The 24,259-nt window shown below is 36.9% G+C and overlaps 2 protein-coding genes across 2 annotated transcripts; one reads left to right on the top strand and one right to left on the bottom strand.

The window, feature by feature from the left end:
• Nucleotides 1–2,967: 2,967 nt before the first annotated feature.
• Nucleotides 2,968–4,122, top strand: LOC111900012 (40S ribosomal protein S15a-5). The gene is made up of 3 exons (XM_023895894.3): nucleotides 2,968–3,153; nucleotides 3,595–3,755; nucleotides 3,859–4,122. Exons 1-3 carry the CDS (start codon nucleotides 3,024–3,026, stop codon nucleotides 3,955–3,957), a joined length of 390 nt encoding a protein of 129 aa, XP_023751662.1. The 5' UTR covers nucleotides 2,968–3,023; the 3' UTR covers nucleotides 3,958–4,122.
• Nucleotides 4,123–11,887: 7,765 nt separating this feature from the next.
• LOC111900038 (uncharacterized) lies at nucleotides 11,888–13,324 on the bottom strand. Its single transcript, XM_023895916.2, has 7 exons — nucleotides 13,129–13,324; nucleotides 12,990–13,028; nucleotides 12,855–12,908; nucleotides 12,710–12,763; nucleotides 12,429–12,482; nucleotides 12,262–12,333; nucleotides 11,888–12,145 (listed from the first exon to the last, which is right to left on the bottom strand). The coding sequence occupies exons 1-7, from the start codon at nucleotides 13,168–13,170 to the stop codon at nucleotides 12,080–12,082; spliced, it is 381 nt and encodes a 126-aa protein (XP_023751684.1). The 5' UTR covers nucleotides 13,171–13,324; the 3' UTR covers nucleotides 11,888–12,079.
• Nucleotides 13,325–24,259: the final 10,935 nt, after the last annotated feature.

The raw sequence follows: 24,259 nt of genomic DNA, 5'->3' as shown, positions 1-24,259 counted from the left end.
TTCAAAGTCCTCAGTCAAAGTCAACCTTCCTGGTTGACTCTACTTGCCGAGTCAACCCGTCGACTCACCGAGTTCCCATACCCAGAAAACTCTCATAACACAACTTAACTCGCCGAGTCGCCCCAAGACTTGCCGAGTCCAACGATCTCTGAGTCCCATCCTGTCCAACTCACTGAGTCACCAACCGAATCACTTAATCCAAGGCTTTAACCAAAGAGGTTGGGGTTCTGCATCCTGACTCGCCGAGTCCAAGAACAGACTCGTCGAGTCCAAGGCAATCTTCAACAGACTCGCCGAGTTGTTTTTCCAACTCGCCGAGTCCATGCACATGTTCATACAACTCGTCGAGTACACCCATGTGACTCGCCGAGTCTCTCCAGTTCTCAATCCATTCAAAGGCTTTTCGAGTCATGCAGAGGCTCCAAACCATAGATCCACTCTTCTATAGTCTAACCCTCACATAAATTTGCAAACTTTACGTGAAACCAAGGAGATATAGGCCCAAAACACACTATGGCTAGGGTTAAGGACTAAGGGGCTTCACCAACAACTCTTAAACAAAAACTTTATGACATTATGGACCATCACAAGCCTAGATCTGGAGTAGCAACCTCAGATCTAAACTCCAAACCCAGAATAGATCTCAAACAAGCTAAGGAACTCCCAAAACAACCACCAAGGAGGAACCAAAAAGGAAATAGCTTAAGATAATGGCTCCTTACCTCTAAGATGTGCCCAAACTAATGTAGATCCCAAATCTATACAAGCCCCTTGCTGCTAGCTTCTAATTTCTTAAGCTCCTTCCACCAAGTTCCTCTTCCAAGCTCCAATCTCCTCAACAATGAAGTCTCACACGAAATTAGGGTTTTCTGGAACTCTCTAGGGGAATAGGAGGCTGGGAGAAGGACATAAAGTCCTTTAAATAGGGTGCAAACCCTAAGATTAGGGTTTTCTCATTCCAGCACCAACTCGTCGAGTCCAACTTCCGACTCGGCGAGTTGGTCACTTAATTCGTGACCCAAACCCGCTCCGACTCGGCGAGTAAGAGTACCTACTCGTCGAGTCCCTTTTTCGAAATTACACTTTAAACCCTTAAACCATACTTCTGAAATTCGGGATGTTACATCAATCTCGGTACCTTAATTCAAAAAAAGAAACAAAAAGATTAATTCCAAGGAACATGAGAAGAAATAAACCCAGAGAGATTAGCTTGCACTTAACAAATAAAAAAAATAACTTTGAAAACAACTTTATTACCACATATTCACTTATCAGGATACGGCTGTGGTGTAGCGAGGAATCCGAAAGAATTAATATCACTTGAAGTGTGTAGTGAACATCTCAGATTGACGATGACTTAGAGAGAGTGGTAGGAGGTTGTAATGGTGGAGGCCAGAAAAAATGGTGAATCGGCAAGAAAATGTTAAAGAGCTTCTTGGGGAAGGAAGCGGTGGTATGGGAAACGTAACCTACAAAAATAAGGCGGTGGTGGAGAGTAGTGGAGTACAGATGTCTTGATGCTGAGTTGACATGCAACCTGTTAATTAGAAAAAATAGAGAAAAATTTAAAAAAAAAGGTACCTTGAGGTGAATGACCCATTTTTGTCTTGATGCTGAGTTGCACTTCAAAAAATCACCATAATCTTTTCCAAAATCCTTATTAATTCTTAAAAGCCACTTTGCTCCATTTCTAATATATATATATATATATATATATATATATATATATATATATATATATATATATATATATATATATATATATATATATATATATATATATATATATATATATATATATATATATATATATATATATATATATATATATATATATATATATATATATATAGTGACCTATATCTAAAAGGAAACTAAAAAACAACATAATATATCTTTATTACATTCTAGAAGGGTGCCACAAACACCTACACCCCACTCTCCCTCTCACTTTAAAGAAAAGGAATAAAAGAAATGCGTTGTTGATCTTGTTGGTAGTTTAGTAGGTACTTATTCATGTGTTTGAGGGGATGAACCATAGAAATTATCAATTTTGGTAAGTAGTCTTTTAACATCAAATGTCCACATTCTCATTGAGATAGTATTTTGAACATCTGATTTAGTTTGTTCTAATTGGATCCATGGTTCTTGAAGATTATAAATTAAAAACTAATCTTTTTGTTTATGTTGATTATTAATTGTTCTAATCAACAATACCCAACATGACAATGGCAGTGAAGTGTTTCATGATCGATCGACTGACAATGGTTTACCAAGGATCTCGTAAGAAGATCGATTAGTCATTTTGGTTTTCTCAATATTTAGTAAGATTTTTTACTAGGTATTTTTTTATATGATTTTGATGATACTTTTATGACCACTACATCCAATATCATGACACGTTTCGATGTTTTGTTAAGTTCGTGGATGTAACATGTAAAAACATTTTGATGATACTTTTATGACCATGAAATGGTAGTTATTTCTTGGACATAGCAACTTGCATAAAAAATAAAAAATAATCTTTGACACATTTTCACCCAAGTTGCTATCGAACAAAGACTTACATACCATTTTCTGTTCCCCGCAACACCTACGTGACCTTTCACATTAGCCGACAACACCTCATGGTTCTTTTCCTTGATAAAATAACATTTATTGGTTGGATGACAACTAAAACGAAAACATACACCCGCATCACTTTCTTCTTTGCGTAATTATACTTCTTTATTGGATGACAATTCAATCGAAAACCACATTTCGATTCATCAAATACAGAGAACGTTTTAGTGCTTATAGATTCAATTTACTATATATAGGCCTAAAACTAAAAACCATTGGGCCAAACTTTTGTGGCCCAATGCAAAAAAAATAAAATTCCAAAACCACCTCAAAAAAAAATAGAGGAGAAACCAGTCGGGTGCCGAAATAAGGCCCAATGTCCATATCTTTGGAGCGGGTTTTTTTCCTAGGGTTCAGCAGTCACTGCATCGGCCGAGCAGACGGAGCTTGACGAAATCGAAATGGGGAGGAGGATACTGAACGACGCTTTGAGGACGATGGTTAATGCCGAGAAGAGAGGTTTTGCATCCGCTCAGCTTCAACCCATCTCCAATGTCATCTCTTCTTTTCTCACCATCATGAAACAACGAGGTACACTTCCTCATCTTGTCATTTCAAATCCAGTGTGAGTTGTTGGATGTGGAATCAGAATTTCAACCATGTAATCCAGTGCTTATGTTCATGTTCAAGGTGAACTAGATTACGTTTGACTTGCAATTAGGCTTTCAGATTCTTCTCTGAGTCAGTTCGTATATGCATTTTCAATTCTTATCAGTTTCACCATAATAGGACTAGTTTCGATTAGATTCTTCTTCTTCTTCTTCTTAAGCGATCTTCTCATTTCTTAATTCTGACTATTTGGCTCAAAAGAGCAAATCAATATGTAGATTGAACACTGCTCGTTGTGAAACATAAGCTAACTTAACTCAATCTCGCAGTTATTTCATGTCATCAAATATGTTCATAAACATGATTCTGAATCTTTTTGTAATCAGCTTTTTTATAAACATATTTCACTACTTTTAATCACAGGGTATGTCAAGAATTTCGAAGTGTATGATCCTCATAGAGTAGGAAAAATAAAGGTTGAACTACTGGGTAGGATTAAAGATTGTCGAGCAATTACATACAGACAAGACATCAAAGCTCATGAAATAGAGAATTACAGACTGCGTACACTTCCAACACAGCAGGTTTGCTGTTCATAACTTCTTCTTATGTCATTTATAACTCTTGAAGTGAATACATATTCCATTTTTAAACTTCTTCTTCTTGATGAAATTGTTTTTGATGCAGTGGGGGTATGTGGTGATAACGACTCCAAATGGTGTATTGGATCATGAAGAAGCAATTCGACAGAATGTTGGGGGTCAAGTTTTGGGTTACTTTTATTGAGCATATCTGCATATGTGTTGTGTTTCCCCTTTGCATGTAGAACAAGTTGGGATTCATTTTGAAGTTGCAACTAGATATCATAAAAGTAGCAATTTACATATTGTTTGTTAAAAGAGAAATATGAAGCACAATTGCTTTAAATCTAATTATCCGTGGTTTGATTCACATGTGAGAAATAATTCTGAAATTGATTGAAAGCCAAGTGAATCATGTTTCAACCATATTACTTGTCATTTTTTTTGGTCAAACTTTGTAATATCTAGATTTCCTTTCTACCAGTAGTTTCATCTCTACTTAATTGAGTTGATAATCAATGACTTAATTTTTATTGGTTAAACACATAAACTTGACAGTTATACATGATTATTTCCTTTTTACATAGCATGGCAGAATGACTTAATGAGCTAATTCAAAAAGTTTGGGCGTAATGTTATAAGGCACCAACTATTTACTTATTTGTTATAAATATTCTATCAAGCTATTTTAGTGTTAAAATTGATAAAATATTATAGAAATTGTTGGTTGAAAAAATAAATATAAAATCATTAAACATGGTTTATTTGGTTAAACTTTACCCATATAGGACTAAGAGAAAATGTAACACCCATAAAATTTACGTCAATTTAAAACATTTTCATCCATTCAAAAATCATTAAGTTATTACAACTTGTTTTCAGAATAATTTAAACATCAGAGTATCCCCAAAACCACATCACAAAATCATGAAATATGAGGAGTGGTACGATCACGACTTTGCCTTGCCACGATCTCCTGATGTACTTGAAACAATAAACCGAAAATTGTAAGTTCGAAAGCTTAATGAGTTCCCCCAAAATACCCATACACATACATCAATGAATAACATACTATGGGCCCAATCAACCATCCGGTTGGAATACCCCTTGCCCTCAACCTTCGGGTTGGAATGCCAACATACTATAAGTTCAATCATCCTACCAGGATGGAATACTCTCGGCCCACAACCATCGGGTTGGAATGCCCAGACACCTACACATACAACAACAACTACTATGGGTCCAATCATCCCTCAGGATGGAATACCCCAAGCCCTCAACCATCGGGTTGGAATGTCAACCTACTATGAGTCCAATCATCCTACCGGGATAGAATACTCCTGGCCCACAACCATCGGGTTGGAATGCCCTACCTACTATGAGTCCAATCATCCTATATGGATGGAGTACTCCTGGCCCACAACCATCGGGTTGGAATGCCCACACACTAATAAACATGTGCACCTATCAGATAATCACATAACAGTCTGCAGAAACAACATACTAGGGCCCTATCATCCTACCGGGATGGAATACCCTCTACTACTGCTCAAACATGCGCACATATAACAAGTAATCTCCTACCAGCATACAGACTGTCAGACCAACTACAGGTCGCTAAGCATAGCCACATCCAATCTACCAGGATACCGATCTAACCAACAATGCTAACACATAATCATCCTTTCTACTAGAATGTCAACTAACACATCACAGCAGTAACTATCTCAAATAACGAATCAAAGGGTCGGCCTTGGTGCCTTAGACCCTTGGGTATAGTGAGGATAACTCACCTTGAAACTGCCAAACCGAACCACGAAAGCATAATCCCGAAGCAATGCCCCAGACTCCAACACCTATAGCCATCAATGATCCATTGACATAAATATCCAAATTACCATAATACCTTTGAAGGTCAAACGGGTCAAAGTCAAAGTCCTGGCCAAAGTCAACCTTCCTGATTGACCCTACTCGCCGAGTCAACCCATTGACTCGCTGAGTTCTTAAACTCAGAAGACTCTCATATCACGACTCGACTCGCCGAGTCACCCCATGACTCGTCGAGTCCATCAATCTCCGAGTCCTGTCATGTCCAACTCACTGAGTCACCACTCAACTCACTGATCCGAGTCTTAACCAGAAGAGGTTGGGGGGTTTTGCGCTGTGACTCGCCGAGTCCAAGAACAGACTCTTCGAGTCCACGGAAATCTTCATCAGACTCACCGAGTTGTTCATCCAACTCGTCGAGTCCATGCCCATCATCATATGACTCGCCGAGTCAACCCATGCGAATCGTCGAGTCTCTTCAATCCTTCATCCAAACAATCACTTTTTGAGCCATACAGAGGCTCCATACTGTAGATCCATCCTCCTAGGGCATGACTCTCACGTAAAGCTGCCAACTTTACGTGAGTACAAGGTGCTATTAGCCCAAAACAAGCTAGGGCTAGGGTTTAAGGCAAGATTGCTTCACAACCAAACCAAGGGTTGATGCTTTATGATTTCCTGGACCAAGGCAAGTCTAGATCTGAAGTTGCAACCTCGGATCTAGACCCATAATCTGAAATGGATCTTAAACAAACTAAAATGGACCCAAATTCATCCATAAGTTGATCTAGAAAGGAAGGGATCAAGGTAACAATTTGTTACCTAAAAAATGTGCCCAAACTAAAGTAGATTCTGGATCTATACGAGTCCCTTGATGCTATGCACTTGATCTACAAGCCTCCTTTGCTAGAATCTCCTTCCAAAGCTTCCAAGCTCACTCCAAAGGCTCACACACGATTTTAGGATTTTCTGACTCTCAAGGGGTAACAAGGAGGCTGAGGTGAGGACTTAAGGTCCTTTAAATAGGGTGCAAACCCTAAGATTAGGGTTTTCTCTTCCCAGCACCAACTCGTCGAGTCCAGTCGCTGACTTGGCGAGTTGGTCACTTAACTCGCGACCAGAACCCGCTCCGACTCGGCAAGTAATCGAACCTACTAATTGAGTAGCTTCCTCAATTTACACTTTAAGCCCTTAAATTATATTTCTGAAGTTTGGGATGTTACAGAAAACAGTCTATTTTGAAGTTGACAATAGTTTATAAAATGATAAATTTCTCAAAAGTCATTAAATTTTTACAACAATTTGATTTTGATATTTTTTTCTCTCAAATTATGCATTATTTTACAAATTTGTTATAATTCTGAAAATTTACCCCATTAACTAGGCTGCCAATTGATGTGATATGCCGACATAACATGATGACGCATTAGTAAACTATTTGGTGACATTGTATTTTTAGGTGTGAAAAATAAAATAAATAAATAAAAGTCTAAAATGTTGTGACTTTGTGATAGTTATCCAAACTAAGTATCCAAATATATAGTAACTTTTGTGATATTTATTCAAAATATAGTGATTTTTGTGAAGTTTTTATGGATAGTCATGTTGATAAATTAATTTTGTTTTAAGTTAATTGTTTTTGTTAAACAACTTTAAAAAATCAATAAATATTTAGTTTGAAAAATATTTTTGTTTAATAAATCGTTATCCTTATTTATACTTGATGTGAAGTGGATCTCCGTAGTATGTATCGTCGGTCAGCCTTGATGAAGATCTATATCACAGGAAAGGAAACATGTCGTCGGGCGTGCTCCGGGGGTGTGTCACGGGAGAACGTTTTGACGGTCAAGTTAATCTCTAGGAGAAATGAGCATGTGAGTGATTATAAAGTGGGGAGAGTCAGATATCGATCCCTTTATCGTTAGAGGCATGTTTCATTTTATAGTGAGGCTCTTGGCACAGATCCCGCTTGGGGAGACATGGGTGTTAGGCCCAGATCGGGACAATGACACTAATTGGTATATCGTACATTTATCTTCTGCCTAAGTCGTGGATTGGCTTAGCAATGATAGCAGTGTGTGCTCCATCACTAAAGTTCGCAAGTGCTCCTTTTTCACATGACTACTTGCATGCGCATGTTCCAGGTTGGCCACTGAACCATGACAGGGCAGAAGGGCCGACAGGCTGTCAACTCTCCTAGAGAGGTTCGTCCTTAGTATCTTTAGTTTTTCCAGTGTGGCTAGAAGGCACATTATTAATATTGATTTTGATATATTATATAATACACTCTTTTGAAATAATGATCGAATCTTTATAACTTTGAAGATTTTTTATAATGAAACAACTCAAAAATACGACCCAAAAATTTCAATTTTTATTATAACAAAAAACCATGAAACAGAGCATTGCATAATAAAACCATATGTTGCGTGCTTCGAAAACCATAATAAAATACTGTGAGAAGAACTGTATCACAACTGTATCCAACATATCAAGAAACCGAATCAACTCCCAGGACAAAAACTGAAGCTGTGGTGTGTGCGATGCCATCATCCCGAGCTCTTCCCTTTGCTTGCGGAAGTACCTGAAACCAAAACTGAAACTGTAAGCACGAAGCTTAGTGAGCTCCCCCAAACTACCACATACCATACAATACATATAAAGCACATATTGGGCATTGCCCACTGACTGGGACCCCGTCCCCTGCATCGGACCGAAGTCCGGACTAATTATCTGGGACCCCGTCCCCTGCATCGGACCGAAGTTCGAAAACTGACTGGGACCCCGTCCCCTACATCGGACCGAAGTCCGAAACTGACTGGGACCCCGTCCCCTACATCGGACCGAAGTCCAAAACTGACTGGGACCCCGTCCCCTGCATCAGACCGAAGTCCGGACTAACTGAACACAGCATAGCATAACATATCAAATAGCATAAACACATAAATCCTGTCTGAGCCACGGAGGCGTCAAACATACTAACTACTGCATTGGACCGAAGTCCAGAAATTACTGCTGACTGAACGGGCCGGCGTTGTGGCCTTAGACTCGTTCCTACTGGAAGGAAACTCACCTCGTGAACTGGCTGCTGTGTGTATGGCTCTGGAAGCTAACTGCTGTAGCTCCGGTATTTCCCCGGCTACAAATCCATAAACACACTCAATCAGATGCTAATCACTGCATTGGGTAAATGACTCTTTTACCCCTAGTCAAAGTCAACTCTCCCGGTCAAAGTCAACCTACAGTTAACCTGACTCGCCGAGTTGGGCCGCCAACTCGCCGAGTCCCTAGTCTCACTTCTCAACCTTACTCATGGCTACTCGTCGAGCATGGCATCGACTCGACGAGTACCCTCTTGATTCAAAAGCTCAGGCAATCTGCATCTGGCTCATCGAGTCATATGAACAACTCGATGAGTTGTTCTTCGATCTAAGAAGATTGTCTTGGACTCGCCGAGTTGTATGAACAACTCGTCGAGTCCCTCCATTACTGAGTCTAACCTCCGACTCATTGAGTCCATCCTACTGCTCACTGGCCTCCACTCGGAATCACTCAAAGGGTAAAGATCGGGGACTCGCGGCCTGACTCGCCGAGTCCGAAGAACGACTCGCCGAGTCACATGCATGCAGATCCTAAAAACTCGATTCTGATCAAAACCACCGCATACAATTTATAGATCTAAGTTTCTAAGGCTGATTTACCACGTAAAGTTTCCAACTTTACGTGTACATACGCATGAAAAGGGATATAAAGGCTAAAAAGGCACTTAGAAGAGTAGATCTAGGGCTATCATGCAAAATGGCTCTATAAAGGTGATAGATCTACGATTTTGGAACTGAAGCATGGCTAGATACGAAGGCTAATAAATCTAATGTGATCTCTCTACTAAGAACAAGCTAAGAAATGACTAAAAGAGGCTAAATATGCTTGTGAAAGAGAAATAAATCATAGAAACAGAAGGGAATCGGCTGATACCTCAATAAACTCTGAAATGGGTGCAAGACCTTGGATCTTCTTCGTCTCCTTTGGATCTAGCCTCCTTCTTTTCTTCAAAACTTCAAGATTCACACAAGAAATGCTCAATTACTCAAGGGAATGATTAGGGTTTGCTAAATGATGCTCTGAGGGTGAAGGGAACGAGTTTGGGGCTCATAAGGTGGTTTAAATAGGGTGCAAACCCGGGGATTTAGGGTTTCTACCTGGCAGGCAGACTCGCCGAGTCTCGAATATGGACTCGCCGAGTCGCCGACTAACACGTGCTCGAAATCTCGTCTCTACTCGACGAGTCGGGCCATAGACTCGCCGAGTCCCTCTCGAAAACTTCTAAATAAAAGCCACGGAAGTAACATACCAGGAATGGGGCGTTACATATAACTTTTGAAGAAATGGGTAGTGATTTAAAATCATTAAAGAATATTTCAAAGCTTGTGGATAGTTATATTCTGTAGATTGCATCAAACGTGAACTTGAAACCTAAAAAGATAAATTCATTTGCAAAGTCTCTTCTGAAATCTTCAGAATCTTTAAATGACGGAGTATAGAGGGTTAAATATTTAAAGTCTATTTCTTATATTCAAAGAAGTTAATGAAAAAAAGGATGAATTTTTTTACCTATAAGAATTCAATGTAGGACTGGAAATTCTTGACCTAACTCGTAACTCGACACTGACCCAACCCAAAAAAAGACGGGTCTAGGTTGAGATTTTTGACATGCCAACCCGCCAACCCATTTATTTTGTAGGTTGGGTTAGGTTACCTGTTTGGGTTCGCGGATAAACCATATATATATATATATATATATATATATATATATATATATATATATATATATATATATATATATATATATATATATATATATAACATTTAAAAAAAATAGATATATTTAATTATTAATGAAATCTGATTTCCTTCCGTATTTATAATATTTCGTCTTATTGTATTCCTTCCGTATACGTATGTGTCTAGTCTGTGTTTGCGGCGCCCTAATAAAAAAAGAAAAAAACATGTTTTCATTTTTAGATACTCACAAGTCATGAACGAAGAATACTACCACTTTGTATGAATGTTTTTATTTTTCTATTTTATTTGGATGTTAATGACTATCATTTTATGTTGAAAACATTTTTTTATATTAATTTGTTTAATCACTCTATGACTTTATGTTAAAAAATCCTCATTTTTGAAAGTGTGTTGCTTATTTATTAAACGGGTTATATGGGTTGGATTTGACCCATTAACTTTTAAACCCGTGAACAAATATATACCTAAACGGGTTATATGAATTGGGTTGGGTTGAAGTTTCCAACCCACCAACCCATATATTATATGAGTTGGGTTGAGTTTATGTCTTTTTAACCGTCAACCCGTGACCCGTCAATCCAAACCCAACCCGATTGTCAAGCCTAATCTCATGTGTTTTCTTGATTCCTAATCATTGTAGATTTAGGATTGGTAGAGTAAGAAAATGCTGCCTTCAACTATATATATCACAATGCTATATTGAAGTTAAAAAAGTATTATCATTTACAAAAGGGATATTGTTATTGACGATTAATCAACTATTCAAATCTTTTAACTTAGTCATTAAAACTATTTATACATATTATTAGTTGAAATTTTAAAATGTTTATATTAACAATCAAATATTTACTCTAACATGACATTGAGTTATACTATTTATTGTTTTTTTAAGATGTTAAATAAAACAAAGTTAATGGGAACATAATTAGTTTATAAATATGACCATACATGAAAATTTCACAAAAATCACTATATTTTAGATAAATATCCAAAAAATCACTATATTTTAAAAACTTCAAAAAATCATTATATTTTAGAATTTTTTTTTTCCAATTTTTACATATTTTGGTGTCACGGTATCACATCATCAAAATTGGCACATCAGCATATCACATTTGTATGTCACATCTGTTGGCAACCTGGTTGACCGGTCAGTGAGAATTATAACAAATTAACAAAAAACAAAATATCCAATTTGAAACAAAAAAATATTCAATGTCAATCGAATTTTTGTGAAACCTAGTTGATTTCATAGAATTTATCGTTTATAAAAAAACTTACACTTTATGTTATGTGTTATAAAGGTTAATGAACATTGTAGTAATTAGTAAGGCTACTTATATTAAACAACATAAATATGCAAAGTGTCACAATCTTAAGTGTGTAAGAACAAAAAATAGGACGATATTTGATTTCTCTTTTCTAAAATACCAATTGTTCTCGAGCTTGTGAACAAAATGCATTCTTGTAAATAATAAATAAACAAAATAATAAACTCCTCCAAATAGAAATAATAACTAATCACTAATCATTGCAAGATCCATTAATAAAATGGTAGATGTTTGGATTAATCATGAATAGATGATGATGATGATGATAATACCATGTTCTTTAGGCAATACAAAATTGACACATGAATATGATTGGGTAAAAAGACGATTAAGGACATGCCATGGCCTCTTAATTCAAACTTTGTTTCATATGTTATCTCCTTCCACCTTTGAACCTTCAGTATCTTTAACATCTCCTGAAACATCCTGCAACTGTACACAAAGAAGCTTTTTATGATGAGTGTTTCTTTTGAACATATAAATAAATATACGTTTTAAGTATTATTTATCCAGATATCACTTTAATGAAAAAAAAAAAAAAAACTTACACCCAAGTTCTGTAAACTAACAGTAACATCTTCTTGTTGCTGTTGAAGAGTTGTTCTTAGTTCTTGAAATTCCTAGATCCCATAAAACCATGATATAAATTAGTAGCATAAACCATAATATAAATATATACATAATTAAAAATGGAAGGCATTGAAAAAATCCTCACAGATCGAAGCTGATCCACTTCCACATTCAATGTTTTCTTCAGATCTGAAAGCTCCTGTATAAACAATTCCAAATTGCAACACAAGCTTCATTCACTTTATATCAATTAATCTTTTACAAAAATGCAATTCTTGTAGTGTTTTCTTTGGCATTTTCACAAAAATGAAATAAAAGTTGAAGAATTATGTTCAAAAAGGTAAATGATTCAGTGAATTATAAGCTTTGCAGTGAACACTTCAAAAAAAATTAAAAAAAAATAATAATAATACAAGAGATACTTACATCACGGTAGCTTTTAACTTGAGTATCTAATTTTGATCTCCAACTTTGAAGATCCTACGCGTTGAAAAAAACACAGAACTACGTAGTTAATAGCTTGAACGAAAAAGGGGATAAACCAACAATCAATCATAAATCAAAGCTTTACATTCTTCAAATTTTGAATTCTATCTAACAGTTCTGCTCGCGATTCTCTCAATTCCTGAAAGCAGGAACATAAATTAGGGTTTGTTACTCGTAATAAATATTAGACAACGAGATGAAAAATTATAGTAGAACGTACCGAAATCTTTGAATTAACTGGTGTCAAGTTCTCTTTCTTCTGCAAAAAACAAAGATTCATTGAAGTCGATTAACAAGCAAAGCATCAAAGATGGTCTATAGAGCTAAAGCAAAACAAACACAGAGTAACGATTACACACCGAAGAAAGAGGAGACGGAGCAGAATCAGCGTTGGCAGCCATCTGAATTGAGTAGATCGAAGATTAGATTGCAGAGAGATTTAAGTGGATTTCAAATTAGTTTGGGGGAGAAGAAAGAGGAGTTTGGGCGGGCGAAGTGATCTGCGGCTGCAAATGCAACCTGCGATGCGATTTGAACTTCAATTCAATTATGAGTCTAATTTGTCGGTTGTATATTTAACTCATGTGTCTCTTCATTAAAATGTCAATACTTTTGTAAAATTATTTAATAAAAAGACTTAGGTGCCGTTTGATACCCGTGTGACTAGATCGGTCAGTGATTTTGGCTGACTCAGTCAGACACCATGCGTTTGATAAAAGCTTTCTCGAACAGAATGTCTAACCCGTCTCACTTTCTCGATCAGATTCGAAATAAGACTGATTGGAAAAAAATGACGTATCTACCCTCTCCCTTCTTTCTTCCCATCGTGACGTAAAAGTGATACCCAACAAGAAAACTTGGCCGACTCCATTGACAACTCTCCATCGTTGCCGTCTTCCTTTAGTCGGATCTCCGCCCTCCCTTAGTCCGACCTCCGGCAAGAAAGACGTCATGACATGTAAGCAAAATCCTTCGTTTTTTTCTGTGAAATCAGAAATATGTCTTCATTCTCCTTCTGTGTAAGATTTATGAAATCACAAATATGAAATTGGTTACAAGATAAAAAATTGTTCTTGGTCTAATGTTATAAAATCTAAAATTGGTTATGAAATCAAAAATTTGTCTTGCTTTAATGTTATGAAATCAGAAATTATTTGTTTAAATGCTATGAAATCAGAATCATTCTTTGCTCTAATGTAGTAAAATCTGAAATTGGTTGTGTATAAGTTATGAAATCAAAAATCTTGTTTGTATATAAGCTATGAAATAATAAATCAGTTTTTTTTATAAGCTATGAAATCAGAAATCTTTTTTGTTTATAAGCTATGAAATCAGAAATCTTGTTTGTTCTAATGTTATGAAATTAAAATCCAAATGTTATGAAATTGTTCGGGTATATGTTGGCAATGTTGACCTTAATTGTGCTATTATTATTTAGAATGATGTTGATTTCATTGGTAGAAAATTATTTTATGTTTAAAACTACTCTTGAGTTTGATAAAAGTTATGATAAATTAGTTTAAATATTTATGTCTTAGGATGTTGGTTTGGAACGAGAGTGGGGACAAAATCTTTCTTGATGCATGTATCCACAAACTAACCATTAATGATCGTGAGGGTTTTGGGCTTAAAGCAAGTGAATGGAAGACAATACGTGATAACTTGATAAACGAACACGGTAAAGAGGTTGATCAGAAGCAAATAAGAAACCACTTTGACTACCACAAATCAAAGTATGTTGTTTGGGTGAAACTGAAAAACAAAATTATCAGTATATATGATCTTATAAAAAATAAATTTAATTTGACCAATGAATAATGGAAGGAAGAGGGAAATGCAATATTTTTATAACAAATACTAATATGATTATTTTTATAGCAAATGCTAGTATTTATAAAAAATGTATCCAGTTGAACAAGTTCGTGTAGTTATTGAAATCTAAGTCCATGTTGTTCTCTGATCTTTGCACCTAACTATTTGAAGAGTTGACCTCGACCGACTTTCAAATTCGGGAACCATCTTCTACACTCCCTCTTCATGTTGAAGAGTTTAGTGCCCATGATTTTGATGATGATGTTCCAATGGAAACCGCAACAGAATACGTAAGTGCAAGTGAAGAATCTTCGAGGCATTTAAAAAATAATGAAGTTGGTGGAAACAAAAGAGTTGGTGAAAAAAAGAGATGCAAGGGAACTAGAAGTTAAAGAGGATATTGTCAAGCTTGCAAGGTCATTGGTGGAAAAAAAATGAAAGAATTGAAAAAAGTGAAATGGATAGGGATGTTAATGCATAAATGGATAAATCGAAGAAAATGGAATGGAGAGAAAAAAAATGAAAGAAATAAGACCGCTCTTTTGCTATTCGGTGAAAGTGTTGATGTTCAGAAAGTTTGGTTACGACTTTCGTTTACTAGTTGTGAGTCGTGGGTGATGGGTGCGGGTAGGAAGTTTGGTTACCTTTAATGATTTTTACTAGTTTTTTGTTGCATGACTTTTGGATGCTATGTTTGATCACTTTTAGGATGTTACTTTGAATGATTTTTACTAGTTTTTTTGTTAGATGACTTTTGTTACTTTGGATGTTATGTTATTGGATATTAAAGATTACTTTTGTAATTTTCTAGTTTTTGGTGCATTATTTTTTTTTTACTTTAACATGTTATTTGTAATTATTTGTAACAGGTCAAATATGGTTTATGATGGTGAAGTTGTAACTTTTCATTTACTTGTGTTTTAATGGTTGAGGTCAAACTGGCGAAGGCTAAACAAAATTCATAGAATAAGAGATAATGATTCAAGAGGGTATGCGTATACGCAAGGTTTGATGCACATAGACCCTACACAATGTTACGATATCATGCGTCTTACACAAGAGGTGTTTGTATTATTATGCAACCATTTTACCCCAAATAAATTGGTTGTAAGCTAGTAAAACAATAAGCATTGAAGAGAAGATGACTATGTTCTTACATGTTATAGGACATAATGAACGTTCTTGCACGATTAAGGAAAGATTTCAACACTCCACACAAATGATTCATCAATGTTTTCATGAGGTCCTAACTGCAATGATGTGTTTTGAAAAAGAAATTATAATACCAACAAGTCATAACTTGAAACGTCATAGACGGTTAAAAGAGATTTTTTCCGAAGAAATATGTGCATTAGATGGAACTCTTGTACATGAGGTTGTACCCATTGATCAACAAACCCGTTATAGGGACAAAGGAAAAGGTGATTGTTTTCAAAATGTAATAAAAATTTGTGATTTTGATATGACATTCACATTTATTTGGGCTGGATGGAAGGATATAACACACGATTCGAGAGTTTTGAAAGAAGTTGCATTTAATCCGACTTCTGGATTTCCATTTCCTTCACCAGGTTTGTAATCTTTATATAACTTTTATTATCTATAATTTTTATATAATATACATCACACTCATTTTGTAGATAAATATTACCTTTGTGACGTCGCATATACAAACACTCGCATGTTTATGGCTCTGTACCGCAATACGAAGTATTGGTTAGCCGATTTTCGAAGAAGCATACATTTAACTATATAAGAAAGGTTCAATAATGCTCACGAACAACTTAGAAACGTTTTTGAACGTGTTTATGGTGTATTAAAGGCGAGATTTTCAATCTTAAAACAAATGACTCCTTATCCTTTACAGTGCAAAGAGACATATTCATTGCTTGTGTTGCGGTCCATAAATTTATAAGGAAATACAATATACAAGATGACTTGTTTACAGATATTGAGAACACTATGGTTACTCCGAACGTCCAAGGTGGATGAATTGATAGAAAAAAACATACAATGCATATAATGGGGTCCAGAAGTCGTTCAATATATGCATGTTTTGTGTGATCAAATTGCGAATCAACTACTTTCACCTACTTTACATTAAAATTTTATGTTATTTTAAATTTCATTATGTTATTATTTGGATATTAAATGATTTATGTTTAATTTAAATTTTATATGACAATTTTTATTTGAATTTTTAAATGATTTGCGTGTAATTTACATTTTATATGACAGTCTGTATGTTTTTATAATTATTCAACAACTTCATCCATCACTATATAGAGCAGCATGGTAAAATGATCATTTTTCATCACTCAACACATTCAGTCAGATGTAAAATCAAACAACATGGTTTCTTATTTAGTAAAGATTTTTTACCCAGACGGATTTTTGATGGGTTTTAGCCATAAGAACTTTCCTATGTGCGCATGCAAAACCCTAATGCTTGGATCTAGGCTTTCTAATAAACATGCTTTGAATCCAAGTCTTCTAATGACTAATTAGGTTAAATAACAACATTGAAACAGATCTAGAATCATACCTTTGAGTTCCTTGTTGATCTTGAGGTCTTGGAGCTTCTAGAGTCACAAATGTCACTCCTCTAATGGCTTACAAACACCAATAGCAAGGAAGATGATTTAGGAGAGAGGAGAGGTGAGGAATTCGACCAGAGGTTCCTTACTTTTGGTTAAGTTTCGAATTCCATCAGCCATAGGGTCTATTTATACTTGTAGACTCCTTAAGGATTACAGATAAGTCCCTATCAGATAATCTTCTCTTAAGGCTATCCAAATCCATTCCTAAGATAATCATATGGACGATTTTAGCTATCCTAAATCTCTTAGAATTCGTCCATACCATATCCAAATGGATTTACAGTCCAAAGTTTAACTATCAAACAATTGACAGTTTATACCCCTTTATTTAATTAATCTCTTTAAGTCACCAAATTAATTCTAATTAATTCTATGACTTATATTAATCAAATAACAATATATTATTCATTATATTATTCCCATAATATATTAATAATATTTACTCTCTCTTATTAAATCATCCTATCAAGTTGCTATGGTGAAGGCAACCCAAAAGGACTATGCACAACCGGATCAAATACTTGACTAATATAGTTACAGCCTTAGACACTATTCCAACAGTCTCCCACTTGGATAAGTCTAGTAACTATACAAGTACAATTCGGTTTGCAATCGTAGCTCTCAAAGACGCTGTCAACTTTGATCTAATCAATCTTGTCCTTTAGATAAGGGAACGTACAGTCCTCTGTTAGATATCATGCTGACAATCCTATGGAATGGTTAGTCAAGCATTTAGGTTTCTCGATCTCTGATTTATTTGACATAGAACTTAATCGAACACATCAATTCACTTCTGACCGGGCCCGACACATAAGTCAAATCAAATCATCGAGCGGCCGAGATATCGCTTTTACCTTCTTAGATAAAAGTTACAGATAAACTTCGACTTATATGCATTTACTTATTCATTAATCAACTATACACAACAATACGTTTTATAACACCAAGTTACTGATGCGTTTTCGTATTATCAATGTACAATTAATTAACAAATAATAAACCATATATCTAGGTTTTAAGACTATGATATTATCGTCTTGCGATCACCTTTTATATCGTATTCCATAAGGTGATTCCAGCAAGCGCGGGTTTATTCCAATGCTCAAAACTAGTTCATAAGCACTCATGAACGTTGCAGCAATCTTTTGCTATGTCTAACACCATTTAGACATTCTACACACCAATTCATGAAAATCTTCATTCATATCTACTCTCAACATATGAACGATTGTGGACCATTTGAACAATTCGATTATTCCTAATAAACTCAATTATTCTGGAAGTCAAAACATGCAAAGTGAAACAATAGCTAAACAATTAACATAAGATAGTAACATTACTCATAAATAAAACTCCTTTATTTAATCATCAAATGTCAATTACATTTATCTATTACACGTTTCTAATATTATCTAATCTATGCTAATATCATCCTTCAGCCCAATACTCCTAGCATGCTGCAAGTGCTTAACCCTACTCAGTCCCTTCGTAAGCGGATCTGCTGGGTTATCCTCTGATGATATCCTCTTCACTACGAGTTGTCCTTCTTCTACACGATGTCTAATGAAGTGATACTTTCTGTCGATATGTCTTGATCTACCATGATCCCTCAGTTCCTTGGTCAAGGCAACCGCGCCTTCGTTATCACATAAAATCTCCATTGGCTCATTTATAGCAGGTACAACTCCAAGATCACCGATGAAGTTCTTTAGCCATATTGCCTCCTTCGACGCTTCGCTCGCTGCAATGTACTCTGATTCGCACGTTGAATCAGCTACGGTTTCCTGCTTGGAACTCTTCCATGTCACTGCTCCTCCATTTAGGGTAAAGACCCAGCCCGACTGCGAACGATAGTTGTCCCTGTCGGTCTGAAAGCTGGCGTCACTATACCCTCGCACCTTCAAGTCATCACTCCCTCCGATGACTAAGAACCATTCCTTCGTCCTCCGAAGGTACTTAAGGATGTTTTTCACCGCAATCCAATGTGCCTTGCCAGGATTCCCTTGATATCTGCTAACCATGCTCAAAGCGAAGGCTACATCAGGGCGAGTACAAGTCATAGCGTACATGATTGAGCCAACTGCGGAAGCGTATGGTACTCGGCTCATTTCTGCTATCTCAGCTTCGGTACTCGGACTTTGAGTCTTACTCAATTTGGCATTACTTTGTATCGGTAGTTCTCCCTTCTTTGAGTTTTCCATACTAAAACGTTTTAGTACCTTCTCTAAGTAAGTATTCTGACTAAGTCCAATTAGTCTCTTACTTCTTTCTCTTACTATCCTTATTCCCAAAATGTAAGAAGCCTCTCCGAGGTCCTTCATAGCGAAGCACTTCCCGAGCCAGGACTTAACCTCCTGCAGAGTCGGGATGTCGTTTCCTATGAGTAATATGTCATCGACATATAGAACGAGGAAGCTTACTATACTCCCACTGGCTTTGACATATACACAAGACTCGTCTTCGCTTCGTACAAATCCAAACTCTTTGACTTTCTCATCGAAGCAAAGATTCCATCTGCGAGATGCTTGCTTAAGTCCATAAATGGACTTCTCAAGCTTACACACTCTATTCGGATGCTTCGGATCCACAAACCCCTCGGGCTGAGCCATGTAAACATCCTCAGCCAACTTCCCGTTAAGGAAAGCGGTCTTGACATCCATTTGCCAAATCTCATAATCATGAAATGCGGCAATAGCTAGCATCACTCTAATAGATTTAATCTTCGCAACTGGTGAGAAGGTCTCATCATAGTCAACTCCAGGAGTTTGAGTAAATCCCTTCGCAACCAATCGTGCTTTATATGTGTGCACGTTTCCATCCACGTCGGTTTTCTTCTTGAAGATCCATTTGCACCCAACGGTCTTACGTCCGGGCACATAATCAACCAAATTCCAAACTTGGTTATCATACATGGATTGGATCTCGCTATCCATTGCCTCTTTCCATTTCGCAGACTCCGGGCCTGCCATGGCTTCCATATAGCTATTAGGTTCATCAAGATTTATTAGTGTACCATCACTAATATACGTGTCCCCTTCGGTAGTAATATGAAAACCATAAAACTGGGGTAGAACTCTAACTCTATCGGAACGTCTAAGAGGTAAGGATTCGTCAATCGGTTCAACCGGAGTTTCCTCCTTGGGTTGAGTGCCAGCGGTAGAGGTTCCTTCATCTATCGACTCTTGAATCTCTTCAAGCTCGATTTGCCTCCCACTGTCTCCTTGGCTTATGAGTTCTCGCTCTCGGAAAACTCCTCTCCTCGCAATGAAGACCACATTGTCCTTCGGTCTATAGAGATATCCAAAAGATGTCTGCGGGTAGCCGATGAAAATACATCGCTCACTTCGAGGTTCAAGCTTGTCGTGAGTATCTCGTCTTACGAAAGCCTCGCAACCCCAAACCTTGATATGTGCCAACGAGGGAGTTTTCCCTGTCCACATCTCGTGAGGTGTTTTGGCAACCTTCTTGGTAGGGACTCGGTTAAGGATATGGGCGGCAGTCTCTAAGGCATACCCCCAAAAAGAGATAGGTAGTGAAGCACGACTCATCATAGAGCGAACCATATCCAATAAGGTTCGATTACGCCTTTCTGCCACACCATTCAACTGTGGTGTCCTAGGAGGCGTCAATTGCGAAACTATTCCACACTCCTTGAGATAATCGTGGAATTCAAGACTTAGGTACTCTCCTCCTCGATCGGATCGAAGCATCTTGATTTTCCTGCCCAATTGATTCTCCACTTCATTCTTGAACTCTTTGAACTTTTCAAAGGTTTCTAACTTTTGCTTGATTAAGTAGATATACCCATATCTACTATAGTCATCGGTAAAAGTCACGTAGAAGCGGTTCCCATCCTTCGTGGTTGGTCTAAACGGTCCACATACATCGGTATGTATTAGGTCCAATAGACCTTCACCCCTTTCACATGTACTCGTGAAGGGTGATTTAGTCATCTTCCCAAGTAAACAAGACTCGCATGTGTCATCTTCCCTAATGTCGAATGATTCCAACACTCCATCCTTTTGGAGTTGGGCTATGCGTTTCTTGTTGACATGTCCAAGACGACAATGCCACAAGGATGCTTTATCCATACTAGAGGAAGAATCAATATTCAAAACATCATTTCCTAAGTTATCAACAATCATAACAGTTTCATATATTCCATTACATGGTATAGCTTCAAAGTAAAAGACGCCATTTAGATAAGCCAAAATAGAACCATTCTCATTATTAAAAGAAAATCTAAATCCTTGTCTATATAAACCATGAAATGAAATGATGTTTCTTTCCATTTCTGGCGAATAGCAACAATTGTTCAAATCTAAAACCAAACTATTCCTAAGCACTAAAGAATACACTCCAATCTTGGTTACAGGCGACGATCTTCTGTTCCCCATGATTAGATTGATCCTTCCTTGCCCCACATCCCTACTTCTTCTTAGTCCCTACACATTAGAACAAATGTGATAACCACAACCGGTATCAAGAACCCAAGAAATAGCATGATTAGAATCGTTAGATTTGATTGCGTATATACCTGCGAAAGATGGCTTGATCTTTCCTTCTTTGATTGCTTGCAGGTACTCTGGGCAGCTTCTCTTCCAATGTCCTATCTTGTGGTAGTGGTGGCACTCTGCCTCCTTCGGGTTAGGACAAGGCTTAGCGGGATCAATTTTGGTCCCACTAGAAGAGGCACCATCTCGGGCCTTCACCTTGCGATGGTTCTTTGATGAAGCTTTCCTCTTCTTTCCCTTTCCTTGACCAATAGCCAAGACAGGAGCAGCGGGCGGATTGGGAGTAGGTGCAACAGACTTGTCCTTGAAGTTGCTCTCAGCGACTCTCAAGAGACCTTGGAGTTTGCTTAGGGTGACCTCCTCTTTGTTCATGTGGTAGGTCATCCTGAACTGGTTGTACATTGGAGGCAAAGAGTGAAGCACCATGTCGATCGCCAAGTCTTCCCCGAAGTCAACATTTAACTTGCGAAGGCGGTCGACATACCTTTGCATCTTTTGCAAGTGCACGGTAAGAGATTCTCCATGACCCATCTTCGCGGAAATCATGTTAGTGAAAATCTCATACTGCTCTTGTCTCGCGTTTTGGTGGTACCTCTCCAATAAGTCTTGGTGCATCTCGTACGGGTACATGTCCTCGTAAGACTTTTGGAATTCGGAGTTCATGGTAGCAATCATGATGCAATGTACCTTCGTTGCATCTCGCTCATGAGTTTTAAAGGCGGTGATTTCGGCTGGAGTAGCGATTTCGGTGTTGATTTTCTCGAGCTTCTCATCAAGGACATACTCCTTGTCCTCATAGCGAGCAATGGTGCGAATGTATCTTATCCATTCGCTAAAGTTCGTTCCATCGAAAGTGACCTTTTGGCAAAGGCTCATCAACGTGAAAGAACTAGCAACAGCGTTGTTTGCGTTCGACATCTATAATTAGAAAAGGACAAAGATAGATTAGAATATGAATCCCTAATTATCACCCAATAAGAAAAATTAGGGCTAGGATCCAACAATGACATTTACATATTAGAAAAGGGATGCCGTAATCTAACATGCAAATAAATTGAAGGTGAGTGAATGACGATTCACTAATTCTCCATCACAAAAACCTAAACTATTAGTCCTAAGTGGTTTTTGAGAATTCCTAGGTTCGGATGAGATTTATTGAAACTATTCAATGGCATGTTTAAATCTCGATATGCCCCTCTTGTTTGTGACTGGGATACCGAGGATCACAAAGCGGGTGTGAATAACCATGCAAATTCACATGGTGTCTTCATTGTAACGATCACTTATTCGATGTGCCGGTAAACCACACACGCTCCATCGAACTATGATATACAATGAATCACCCTTTGCCACATTCGCTTAGAACCAATTAGTGTGCCGGTAAACCACACACGCTCCACTAACTTCTTAGCAAGGTGCAAAGTGTAATTTCATGGGATTGCATCAATTCACTTTTCCTAAGGTAACTAAGATTGGGAAATTTTAAAATATGTGTAGTTACTTTATATTTCTTATTATACTTTTAATGAGAGGATGAGGTTGCCCTATCCTACCCGTTCGGCTAACGACCCTCCACCAATCAAGCAAGCGGTGGGTGTGAGTGTACACCCATTAAGCGCCATTTTATAGGTCGCAACCTTATACCCACCTTATAGATCAGCTTTGTGAATGAGGCCTACTAACGGTAAGACTAGCATTTAGTTATACATATATATATATATATATATATATATATATATATATATATATATATATATATATTATACTAGTAATATCATATTAGTATAGGGTTGTATTTTAAACCTTTTAAAATCTAGGGTTTTGAAATTTAAGTTGTCTAAATTAAAACTTTTAATCACAAATATAAATTTCAAAACTTGAGGGAAAGTTTTAAACATTTAAAACATGGAGGATCAAATAACAAATAATTCCAATTAACAATTAATATCCTAATTATCTATATTTGATTTATTCAAGATTTCTTTTAAGATAATTACCAAAATAATCAAAATAATTAATTAATTATCATATAAGGAAATCAAATATTTTATTATATGATAAATATCTTTAATTAGATCAAGATTGCAGTTATATTTATCAGAAAAACGAATTAACATTGATCTAATTAGTTTATGGAAAGTTTAGATAAGATAATTACAAAGAAATCCCGAATCTGGCCATTCCTGACGCCTGGACTCGCCGAGTGCACAAGGGGACTCGCCGAGTCCACCTTGGGACTCGCCAAGTCCATGACTCAGAAACTTAAAATCGAATTTTGCAGGTTTGTTTCAGTTAATCAAGCAACAATTTAAAGAAAACCAAGCTAGGCTCTGATACCACTGATGGGTTTTAGCCATAAGAACTTTCCTATGTGCGCATGCAAAACCCTAATGCTAGGATCTAGGCTTTCTAATAAACATGCTTTGAATCCAAGTCTTCTAATGACTAATTAGGTTAAATAACAACATTGAAACAGATCTAGAATCATACCTTTGAGTTCCTTATTGATCTTGAGGTCTTGGAGCTTCTAGAGTCACAAATGTCACTCCTCTAATGGCTTACAA

The sequence above is a fragment of the Lactuca sativa genome, chromosome 6 (assembly GCF_002870075.4).
Source record: "Lactuca sativa cultivar Salinas chromosome 6, Lsat_Salinas_v11, whole genome shotgun sequence".
In the NCBI taxonomy this organism is placed as follows: Eukaryota; Viridiplantae; Streptophyta; class Magnoliopsida; order Asterales; family Asteraceae; genus Lactuca; species Lactuca sativa.
The sequence above is the reverse complement of the archived record's forward strand: the minus strand, read 5'-3'. Positions and strand labels throughout refer to the sequence as shown.